Here is a 13,142-nt window from a genome sequence, read left to right on the forward strand (position 1 = left end):
TCATGCTTTTATAATAACCCGGGACACAAGGTGGACCCTGGACTGTCCCGGCCAATCCGGGACTTATGGTCACCTTACTAGAGGGCTAATTGTAATAGGTTTTTTAAAATAAAATATATCCTTAAATCCACTGCTTACATTTACAACTAATAATATATAGTTGCTGTAAATATTCATCTACCAAATCAAGAAAAAATAATTCCAAACTGTTGTTCATTATTTTACAATCAATCATTTTCTGGAAAAAGTGCGGTGTTACACCTTACCCCGTGTTTGGGTCTAGTTGTCACATCTACCTGGACAAGTAGTAACGCCAATAATACCTCTAACTGGTTAATTTCTTATTTTTAAGAAAATTGACTTGTTTCTATGTAAATCTTTTCACAATACAACGCAAACTATAATTAATACAAATAAAATATATAATGTATCTTATAATATAATTTTTTATTATATATTATAATCCAACGTTTTTTGTTTACAGAGTGTAATTCACGTATCGACAGCTTATTCAAATTGCCATTTGCGCCAAATTGATGAAAAGTTTTACGAATACTCAGTTAAACGAGAAGATTTAGTGGCACTCATCGAGAAATTGGACGATAAGGCTGTTGAAGACATAACACCCAGGTAGAGAAATAATAACTATAAATTTACAAATTGTTCAATTGATTAGTTCGATTTTTAATTAACAGATATATTTTTTATTATTTTAGCATTCTCGGCAACTGGCCAAACACTTACGCATTTACAAAGGCAATGGCTGAGGATTTGGTCAAAACCGAAAGCAAAGGATTACCCATTGGCATGTTCCGTCCAGCAATTGGTAAGTCGTAATAATAGTTACCTTATGATATTGCAATATACCAATTGCAATTATTTAAAACCGTTTAACTTTCTAACAAAAAGATATAAATATTTTTGACCTATTATTGTAAACCGAAAACCTAATATCATTTTTAAAACATCTATAAATCATGGGCCAATTCTGCCGTAACATAGACGATAAGATAGCGTTGTTGTGGCAACGCTATGTTATGATTGTTTCTTGGTAGTAAAAACTGTGAAAATGTTTATCTAATTGCTGTACGATCAGGCAATTTCGTGACGTATAATAATAGATTTTTAAAAAAATATAAATCATATATAAGAAAATATATGTCAAAGTAACAAAGGTATTAAAATTATCATATTTTCAATGAAAATACTCATCAAAATTAATGAAATTTTCAATAATCATACTTAAATCAAGTCCTTTACTATAAAAAACAGCACTATACTATAATATTATAAAATTATTAAATAAATATTATAAAAAATATGTGATATAAACATATTGCAAACTATTAATGGGTTTAAACTACATGATCAACTAAAATTTTAATGAAAATTGTGCAAACAGTTTTATTAGTAATAAATTTAGTGTTATAAAGAATCTCTAACAAAAAAATAAGGTCTAACATTGATATCTGTTCCTTGTTACTGGTATTCAAGCATAAAATTTGACATTGACTGATATTAATTAAAAATTGTATTATGATACAAAGTTGAAAATTCTCTTATTGTTTCAAATATTCCAAATAAATTGAAAACAATCAGGGGAAAGTAGTATTATCTTGAGGAAAGTTGCATGAACTTCCCAATATGTATGAATAATCGACTTAATCAATAAAAATTAAGACTTTTTTATTGCATGGCAAGTTTTACGCCTGCCCTGAAATGGACAACAGGTAAAATCAAAGGATTAGGAAAATGAGCTTTGAAAGTACAAAATTTATTCTTCATTGCCCAAGATTGTGCTTAGTATTCTGAATTTTGATAAATTTATATAATTAAACCACTTTTCACATGGCAATAATATTTTAGGATGTTTGTTTAGAGTAGTCTATAAACTCCATCACTCTACAACGTTTCATGAAATTACAAGAGTCTTGATTAGTCTTTGAACTTCAAAAGTTGATTCAGTTTTTTTGTGAAAACAAAAAATGGTGCACTCATATCTTCTAATTATAAAAAAACGGCTCGACTAATCCCAACGCAAAACTAATCAACTCGAGTCGATTGATCGATTTTCATCAACTGACTTCAATAGTTTTTTGGAACACATAGACGAAAGGTTAATTTTTGTCTTGTTTGATTTTTTATAGCTATCTATACAATAAGTACATTCAGCTCCAATTGTAAATTAAATTTAAATGTAATAACAACAATTCTAAAATATGGCGTGTCAAGGATAACTTTCCTATGATGATAACTATCCACCTTCTGTTATTATTGCATTAAATTTTTAAATAATGTCATGTAATTGGTAATTTTGAATATCACCATGTATCACCAAGGGGGAAGGGGGTCCAAAAATCCTTAAAAACTTGCTCACGTGATTGATGGACGGGGCGTTAAGATACTAATGTTTTATTAATAAACTAGAAGTTTAAACAACTTAACTCGTGGTCTATGGATTTCCAGAACAGATACATGGAACAATGAAATATATTTTTATTACCTAGAAGAATTTTATAAACAAACAAACAGTATGAATTGTTTAGCGTCATATTTCTCAGTCACAATACGTCATAAACTTACGTTATACATTACAAATATATCAAACATTACATCATTTCCACGTTTTTAATATCAAGCCAAGATAAATCAAAACTACCTTGACCTTGCTATTGAGGATCATGGGATATACGGGATAAATATTATTTCAACTAATTAACAACAATCATTGTTTCAAATGTTAAATCACAAAAAATACCGCTGAATGACCCGGGGTTTTTCATTATTGAAACAATCATTTATACTGGCCATTAATTTTTGCACAAATCGTGTGGGCGACAGCAATGTCATAATGGAGGACTTACTAAGAAAGTTATATGAGGTGCCCCTGAAGCGATATGTGTCAGTAATTATCACTTCAAATTCATTTGAAAACATTTTTATCGTAATTATTATTCGGCGGAATTGTTGCCGGAAAAGTTTTGGAATTGGACAAAGTGTTCATTTACTATATTCACTAATTAGTGGAGAATGTAATTAGCAGTAAGTCACCATAGATGATAATAAAGTTGAAAATATTTCTATACATATTATTTTATCAACAATATTTAATTTTGTCTAAGGAAGGTTGATAATGATTAAATCAAATATTTATATGGTAGTTGTATATAAATAATAGAAAAAGTCATGAAGTCGAATATGCAAAAATATCACATATCTGTATTTCTCATGTAAAATTTTATGGTAATGCACGTATGTAACGTATTAAGAATCTTAGTAAAAAAATTATTTTTCTTTGATCAAATACCCCGCGAATTAGTGATTAAACCTAAAGTACTTCAAACAGATGATCTAGATTTAATAGCCGCATCGGACAGCCGGATGTCAAGCAGCATCTGCATCGGTTTTTACTTGAAAATATAGATGGCAATATGTTTTTAAGTTTAAAAAGCTCTCATTAGGGATTTCTGCTGATCTAAAAATAAATTTAACACATGGAGATGGGACTACCTTTTGAGTTGCCATCTATAAAGCCGTTGTTTAAGAAGTCAGCACTTATAGAACTCGTTAAGTTCTGATTACTGTTAAAATTAAAAAAAAAAATCTTTGGTATAAGAACTCAATATGAGTGTTATACGATAAATTATGATGAATTTTATTATGAGATTCCAGCATAATATCTGACAAAACACCATTTTATGAAACACTTCATCATAAACACTTTATGATTTTGGCAGAAAATCTGTTTGCTACTGTGATGTTTTCTCGACGTCTCAATCATTCTGGATCGTTTGACACCAAAATCGAAAAAAAAGTATGTGTATGTGTATGTCTATGTGAGGCAATATCGGATCATTCATCGCAGTTTTCTCAAATATGATTGCACCAATTTCGACAATTCAAAAGTCATTTGATGAAATTTGATAAGCTCTCATAATGATTAGTTTTGCACGACAACCAGCCAAGCTGTTTCTTTAGAATTTACAAAAAAAGTGCAACATTTTTGCCAAAAATCGTAAACCAACCTAGAAAATTCAAATACTTTTTCAAAGATATCAATTGAGAATGGTTCTGATTAGTTTTTGGTAAAGATCGATCAGGCCGTTTTTTGCTAATTATTTATCAAAGAAACATTTTTTGACAAAATTTGTGAAATTTTGCATAACGATGAGATTCATGGTTTTAACAAATATCATAAAATATAGGCCTACGAAAATACACCTAACTAATAATTATATGTCCTAAGCTAACGGTTGGAGAACTTTTTTTACCCTAAAATATTCTTGTCTGAGTTAATATTACCCCTATGGCGAAGAAAAAAAAATACACCCTTTAGGAGAAATATGCAGCAAATACAATAAATATCATATATAACATCAAAAATACATCCGTTAAACCATAAAAAAAACAGTTTTACTACATTTGGGGTATTTTACCCAGGTTTGCATGTACAGTTGAATAGCTGAGTGCCTGCTAAACCGCATTTTTATGAAATATTGCATATCGAAAAGTTCATATAATTTAACTTAAGGCAAGATGCTAGTTACACCTTGTTTGACTGTATTATTATTGCTATTTACTCTCTAATTTTTTATTATTATTATTTTTGAACAGCAATCAGAGCCTTACGTCCTAAGAGCTGTTGGGCTGAAACTTCTCCTTACTTCGTATTTTTAGATTGTAACCCAATGGTTAATCCATCCATATTTGATGATTTTTGTTATTTAAATTAATCTAATAGGGCTGACTTTTTTATTGGTGCAGCAATGCCGGGCAAGGGCTATTTTCACTTGGAAACATATTGCTATCTATATTTTCAAGTGCAAATCGTTGTCACTGCTGCCTGACAAGAGGCTGCTCGAAGTGGGTATCGAACCCAGGATCTCTGAAACAAGTCCCGTCGCTCTTAACCGCTTACCTACGGGCGAGCCCATTCTTTATCACATATATCACATTATTTTAGAATTCAGTCTACCCATTTATCATATTCTTGCTTCATAATTGTATTCATATCACTTGATTCTTGTGTTTCAGTAACTTCTACTTCCAAGGAACCAGTTGTGGGATGGATCGATAATCTCTATGGACCCACCGGAGTCGTAGCCGGAGTTGCGACAGGAGTCCTAAGGACCTTACATTGCGACGAAGACATCAACGCAAATATTGTCCCTGTGGACATGACTGTCAACGCTGTAATGGCAGCAGCTTGGGATGTAGCTACTAATTGCAAAGGAAGGTTGGTTGGAAATAATTATATTAACATATTATTGTTTTATTTTGACATCAACCAATTTCTTTATATTATTACTCATCAACGGTGAATAGTTTTCGAGATATTTCGATTGTTCAACTTGCCCCTATGCTCAACCCCTTTTGGTCGAATCCCTTTTTGATCATTATCAATTTTGTTAGACATATTTTTTACAATACATATTTACCGCAAAGAACTTTAACTTTTCCGTGGCTTCGTGAGAAAGACTGTGGTTTTACAAGCATAGGTTTCAGGTTCTATCACACTCAAGCAGTAACGATATCAGTTTTTACTTGAGGGCATAAATCCCATTGGAACTCGTCTTTCGCTGCTTATACGTCACTATTAGAAAATTCTAGATAATTGAAAAGAAATTAGACAACCACTGGCTTATAATAATACTAGATTAAGGAATTACATTGCAACACCTTATAGAGCGAATACTTTATGCTGATCAAAAAAACAATAAAAAGTAGGAAAAAACTTGCAACTAAATTGAAACCGAAAAAACTAAACAAAAAATGTTTCAACCAACTGCTTTTGATTCAACATTCAATGTCAATAAGAATGGAACTATATCATGATCGTCAAATTTGTCTATTTGTGAGAATTTGAATCAATAGTTTTGAGTCTTGAAGAAAACAAAATTTCAAATGATATATTCTATGTAAAAATATAAATCATTGGAATATAAATTTTATTTATTTATTTTTTCTAGATCTGGAGAAGATATGCCAGTTTACAACTATGTATCTTCAGTAGAAAATCCATTGACATGGGGCCAGTACACAGAATTGAATGTTCGCCTAGGTTTTGATTATCCGTTTTCCAGTGCAATATGGTAAGATATCAAAAATAATTAATCATAATTTATTCTAGATTTCAAAATATTATATTCGTGTCATCAGTAGCTCATAGAACTTATAAGTTCTGATTGCTTGTGAAATTCTAACTCTTCCTCTGCTTATTTTAATAAAATCCATCAATTGGCTATATTTTTGGCCGAAAAGACAAAGCTAAATTATTATTTTATTTTGTAGGTATTTGTGTTTCACAATGAATAAATCTGCTACCATGAATAAATTGTACAAGATCTTCCTCCACTTCTTACCTGCCATGTTAATCGACTCTCTTGCAATCTGTGTCGGACAAAAACCAAGGTACGTGGTGATTGCACAATATTACTATCAAAACTATATTGAAAAACTAATGGACCGATTCTGCGGCACAACTGACCAATATTATGACAAGGCCATCTTACGCTCCAACTTCTGTACATAATACTACTGAATTATACTGGATACTGTCAAAATGTCATGAAATTGCTGTGCATTCAGGCGTTTTACACGTAAACTGCAACTTTACTCGTATGTTATGAAGCTGAGTCAGAAAGACCCTGTTATCTACCATCGTTTTTCTATATTTGTGCGCAGTTTCTATGATATGTTTTCTATCTGACAACCTGAGAAAAACGCCTGACTGCACAGCAACTACATGTCTTTTGTTAATATTTAGAACGATTTTGTTTTTCATAATATAGCCTTGACATAGCATTGGCGTGATATGCGGCAGAATCGGTCCATAAATTTTATAGTTCACTATATAATTTACTACTATCCTTAGTGAATTTTAGTAGAAGTTTATTTCATTTATTCATTTTAATTACAATCATTCACACTTAGGACATTCAGTAATTGTTTTGACTTTTCTTATTATATGAATCTTGAATGGTTGGCAACCCAGTAGTTGTCCAGTCCAGTTATGACTAATTATCTTTACTCGAAGTTTTTGCTGGCATTTTTATTATAAATGCAACTATACCCACTAAGGACTATTTTCACTTGAGGCTATCTATTAGAAGTGTATTTTTTCAATTTTAACTACAGTTTTATTGATAAATCTTAACATTTCCGGGACGGCACCGATTTCTAAACAATCTACTGTACCGGCTGTAAACTTGATTTCATTGTGTATGTTATGCAATTTGTTTGATAAAAATTTGTGGTCATTGAAAGACATACATTTATAATATTAATTTATTTTTGATCATTTTATAAAGAATGGTGACGTTCAAAACAATTTCTAAAATGCATAGATGGTTGATTTTTTCTTTCCTCCTATTGCTTTTCTGTCAGAATAGACAATACAATCTTTTTTTCTTTCTCTCGCATTTAAAATATGCCACTGATTAATCAGTATATTTGTTCATTTTTGTGCTGCCATAATGGTTTGTTTTTTTCTATTATATTGTCTAATAATTCATTTGTAAAATATAAAATAAAATAATCTATTGGATGTCTTATATTGCTTGGTATTTGTAGTTTGTTGATGTATGTCAGACTCTATTATTATTGAAGGACAATCGGCACATTCGCTAATGTTTTTCCTCTCTTCATTTAGTTTGTCAAACTTCTTCTTTTTGTTGGTTGGATAATATCACCATCACATTCATCACTATCTTCGGTGCGAATAGTAATTTCCTAAAATTTGTCTGGTTGAATGTCTATTTGAAACTCATCTTCACAAAATTTACCAGTCGTTTTGCCATATTAAAAAGCGCTCGGTCGTTTTAAATATTAAAAAAAAGACTTTAGAGCAAAAAAAGGCTAAAAATACTACTAAAATAACTAAAAATTATTTTCAAAATACAACACTTTTTATCATTGCTATATGTAATTTATTCAACTTTTCGATGCAAACTGAGTCATTGTTTATAAAATAGCCTGTGCCTCACAGAGTATGTTTGTCCACTCAGATGGACAGCAGTCCCCAAAGAGTTAATGGGCGGTACGTTGTTCCATACAGCAGTGTCACCCAAAACACGGCCCTAGCAAAAAGATTAAGAAAGTATTTTTTTCTATTGCAGATTATTAAAAGCCTATAAAAAGATCCACAAGTTTTCAAACGTAATCTCATTCTTCTGTACTAATGAATGGACATTTACAAATAATAACGTTCAAGCGCTATGGAAGAAAATATCTCCAAAAGATCAAGAAATGTTTGATTTCAACATGCAAACAATGGATTGGTCAGCTTACATGAAAACTTACATCAAAGGAATGAGGATATACTTATTCAAAGATGATTTAAGCACAATTGAAGCAGCAAGGCGAAAGTGGAACAGGTAATTTAATATTTAAAAAACAATATATTTTTTAATATGACTTGTATAATTTTATCTTATGTTCTACTTCTAGGTTCTACTATCTACATCAAATAGTAAAGTTAACTATAGCATTATTTATATTATATGGATTATGGTCAGTATTTAGTTCTATGTTAATTTAATTCAAAGGATTTAGTTTTTAATTATATTATCTAGATTGTAAAGTGCCCATATACGATTTACATTAAAAATGAATGACTGTGGTGCTTTGTTATATCTGTTATAACCAAAGTCATTTTTTGTAAGATATAAAAGCATTTTATGCAATTTTATAAAAAATAAATTCAAATTATTATAAGATTCAATATTTATAAAAGAAAAATGAAAAAAGCATAAAAAGAGCGAAGTGCAATTGTGTGTGAATTATTTTTTGTTAGGTATTATTGTAGATTTTATATGTATATTATGCTTATTTTTATTATCACACAAAATAATATTTTCGTTATTCTATCTTTTAGACCTTCTTGGTTTTCATCAGTAACGAAATGGAAATATTGTTTTGTGTATTATATGTAATATATTATTGCTTAAGCGTTTTTGTATGAAAGTATTATGTGTTTAACATGACAAAATTAAGTATTTTTAATCAAATCAATTATTTCACTTACTAAAATAGGATTAATAAACCAATGATGTATAATAATTATGTGAAAAATATTGTATCGGAATTATTGGATCCTTCATCATCATTGCTTAAGATATATTTTTTGGAGAAGTAGATTTCTTATAAATACTCGCAAGATTATATTTATATATATATATATATATATATATACATATATATATATATATATATATATATATATATGTATAGGTGTGTATATAATAATTTATTCAAATTACGTTTCTATTTCAATAATCGGCGATATGATATTTATTTCAATACACACCTGACTTTTGCGTTCCAATAATAAACTAATATTACATAATAGTATAAATTCACTTTATCAAATTATTATCACAAACTGACTAAAGGCAAAAGCATTTATAATTAATTACATTAATACAATTTTTTGTGTATGCTTTTGATTATATTAGTAATTTTTGTGAAAATTTGCTATATATATTTTTATAAATACTTTCCAAAAAAATCACCCATACCATTATTTGATAGAAAAATTCATCGATATTCTCTGTTATGTTCATATTATGTATATTGTTTTATAAAATAAACTATTATTTAACAAAATATAAAATATATATTTTATCAGCATTTCCTATTTAACTAGTAAATATGAAAATCATAAAATTCATTATTAAACTGGTTTCGTTCAACATTTTTAGTTTTGGATTACATGATTCAGCATATTTCTTTTAAATGAATACATCTTTTAATTTTTTTAACTTCTCATAGAGTAAGTGGTAGTAATCGCAAAAAATCGAAAAGGAATATGTTTATATATCTTTACGCTTCAAAAGTTTCTGAATATTTTGACATACCTTGAAAAAAATGGATGTGTGTGTATGTGTGTGTGCGTGCGGATACAAATTTTTGTCGACGATTTCGGGAAAGCCAATCAACCGATTTGAATAATTCAAAAAATATTCGATTCGTATTGGTAAGAAGACGTGCTGAGTAGTTTTTGGCGATGGCAGGTCTAGCCGTTTCGAAGATATGGGGCATAAAGAACCAAAAATGGTAATTCAGTTTTCAAAAAAACGAAGCGTCCGATTTTAATCATTCAAAAAACATTTTACCTGTATTGACAAGATGGAGTACTGATTAAATTTTTGGGAAAGCACGTCCAGCGGTTATGGACTCCCAATAAAAATAAGTTAAAAAAATGTCATTTGGCGGTCAAATATGTTTATTAGGCATATGTACATCAAATTTATCAGATATTTTACAGAGATTTCAATAATGTGTACACATTTTGTGTATTTTTTTGGACGTGACAAGATTTTTAATTACGGTACGGGAAGTACCAGCAATTTGCCTTAGGGCACGATGCCATGTACCCCACTAGTTTATAAATTAATCGATTGTATGACCCAATTGAACATTTATGATATTAAAATTAGAAGCCATTTCAATTCATGGTAAACAAAAGTAAAATGTTTCGAAAATGCATCGAAAATCGTATTTCCACGTGTGGATCACACCAAAAATCGTCAATTTTGTGTGGGTTAAAATTAAAACATAATTATAAATGGGAACATAATTATAGAAAATTGAAACATAATGATTTTAAAAAAAGGCAATGTCAAATTACTGAGTCTATAATAATTGGCGAATGGACTAAAGTACATAATTTTAGTATAAACCAAATAAATCGGTCTAGATAACACATAACATGGGTGAGCACGTGGTCTTCAACGTGTTAATATTGCATAAATTAAAACAATATTTTATTTAATAATAATATAAAATTATATAAAATATAATAATAATAATAATAATAATAATAATTTATTGATAAATCAATTATAGAAAATATATAAACGTACAGCAATTAATCAGACAAGCTTATATCTTCATGTTTAGTTTCATTTTCAGTAAATTGAGCAACATACTATATTGTGCGATATAAATGACTAAATGTTTATCAGTCAGCTATATATATATATATATATATATATATATACATGCATAAATATAATTTGTACCTTAAATATGGATCCACAATAGACGCCATTGATAACTGCAGAAAAGGAGTCCTCATACACTTCACTGGCACTTCAACACTGCGTTCATATAATCGTAACACTTGTCACTTTTATATTATTTCACTGATTTGTTCTTGTCAAATTCAATTAACACAGCATATTAATTATTTTATAAAAACACCAATCTACACACACTTGATTCTTAAATATCTTCTCCTTTGATATGGTATAATTTGTGAATTATAATTAGGCTTATTGCATCCAATTTTGCAAGTGAAACTGAAACTGTTTTGTGTATATTCAATCATAGAAATTCCTTATGTAATATGTATAAAGGCGGGTTTAAGTCTCCAGAGTCAAATTTTATTTTATTTTTATGTAATGGAATATTTCTACCAAAATTAAAAGGAATTGCAATATCCATGACCATCAAATTAGATAGATGCAATTTTTACACTCTTAAACCATAAAAAGACAATGAAATTTACTGAGAAGCGCAAGTCGTCGGATAAAATGAATTGAATCAAAGTAGATACAACCAAGTTCAAAATTGAATTAGGGTAAGTGGCATTTTGTCGTTCTATAAAATTTCCAACTGCTCATTTCGGAAGTATTGTTTTCGCTTTCCACTTGAATTTTTGAAATCGGTTCAGCCGTTTTTTAAAAAAAACGTTGAGCATATACAAATTACAAAATATATTTTCTGAAATATATGGCTCATTCATTTTACTCAAAGGCAGGTCCACCTCCACCTCGAGACTCAACATTCTGTGTAACGTAGAATCTTAGATTTGACAGAAGAATAAAGTTTGTGATGAAACTTTAAATATTGTGTTGTAAATTTTGCCTTGCAGCGGAGTTTCTTCGAGAGATAAGAACACTATTAGTCCTTTAGCCTTTTTAACAGTACTTATCTTAATTCACAGTTTTAATAAATGGAGAATTATATGAATATGAGGACGTTGAAATAATATGATCTCTTTGTTGTTAATTAAACAGTACTGATATGGCCGATGCTGCTTTGAAGAATGAATTTTGCAATGTGCGATTTCCTGGAGAATAGTCGTTCATCTTCGAATATCTCCGATACTCTTCGTCTATCCTAGTGGCGTTCTTAAGAATCGGAAGGATGTTGGGGTGGTGCATCGGGCATAACAATTGCTTGTTATTCTTGCAATGGTTGCAATACTTTCCAACAACCATCTAGATTTGTTATTGGGATTCCTAATTATTACATTGTCACAAAAATAGATTTATATTTTTTTCATTGTAATTTGAATTTGTGGCAATGAATTTATCAATAAGAAATTTAAAATTATCATTATCAATAGGAAATTTAGAATTAGCATTTTAAGAATCCTCGTTTTTATAATATAACACCTACATTCTATTTTTAACTTCTCGTAGGATAAGTTACAATATATAGTAATCGCAAAAAAATCGAAAATGGAAATTTTTACCTATATATATTTATGTTTCAAAGGTTTCTGAACATTGTGGAATACCTTAGAAAAAATGGATGAATGTGTGTGTGTGTGCGTGTGTGTATGTGAGTGCAGATACAAATTTTCGTCGACGATTTTGAGAACACGGATCAACCGATTTGAATAATTTAAAAAACATTCGATTCGTATTGATAAGGAGACGTTTTTGTCAAAGGCAGATCTAGCCGTTACAAAGATACGGAGCAAAAAGTGCCAAAAACGGCAACTCAGTTTTTAAGACAATGGTGCGTCCGATATTGATAATTCAAAAAACATTTTACTTGTATTGACAAGATGAAAAACTGATCAAATTTTTGGGAAAGCAGGTCTAGCGGTTTCGGAGATCTAGTAAAGAAAGTAAAAAAATGCCATTTGGCGATCAAAAATGATCATTAGACATATGTACATCAAATTATCAGATAATTTATGGAGATTTTTATAATATGTATCAATTTTGTTTACATTTCTTTAGGTTCCGTAACATCGTTTGCCTATTAGACAGCGACGCGGCGCTTACGCGCTTTGATATTTCGTCTCTATGCAGCTAAAGCAATACGATTGCTTTGAAAAAAAGTTCAAAATACTTACAACTAAATAAACACTTAATTTTCAAACGTTCCAAAAAAGTCAATTT

The 13,142-nt window shown here is 29.7% G+C and overlaps 1 protein-coding gene across 1 annotated transcript in view; it reads left to right on the plus strand.

Annotated features, from left to right (window-relative positions):
- LOC113371151 (fatty acyl-CoA reductase wat-like) overlaps positions 1-8,745 on the plus strand; it is a 29,773-nt gene extending 21,028 nt beyond the window's left edge. Inside the window, exons 7-13 of the mRNA XM_026611796.1 lie at positions 485-630; positions 717-826; positions 5,035-5,236; positions 5,970-6,092; positions 6,292-6,411; positions 8,118-8,375; positions 8,449-8,745. Coding sequence (XP_026467581.1) covers positions 485-630; positions 717-826; positions 5,035-5,236; positions 5,970-6,092; positions 6,292-6,411; positions 8,118-8,375; positions 8,449-8,539 — 1,050 coding nt within the window. The 3' untranslated portion in view covers positions 8,540-8,745. The remainder of the gene's footprint in view (positions 1-484; positions 631-716; positions 827-5,034; positions 5,237-5,969; positions 6,093-6,291; positions 6,412-8,117; positions 8,376-8,448) is intronic.
- Positions 8,746-13,142: the final 4,397 nt, after the last annotated feature.

Source organism: Ctenocephalides felis, unplaced genomic scaffold (genome assembly GCF_003426905.1).
Source record: "Ctenocephalides felis isolate EL2017-DRISC unplaced genomic scaffold, ASM342690v1 CF-g0.4_SCAFFOLD_01492, whole genome shotgun sequence".
NCBI lineage: Eukaryota > Metazoa > Arthropoda > Insecta > Siphonaptera > Pulicidae > Ctenocephalides > Ctenocephalides felis.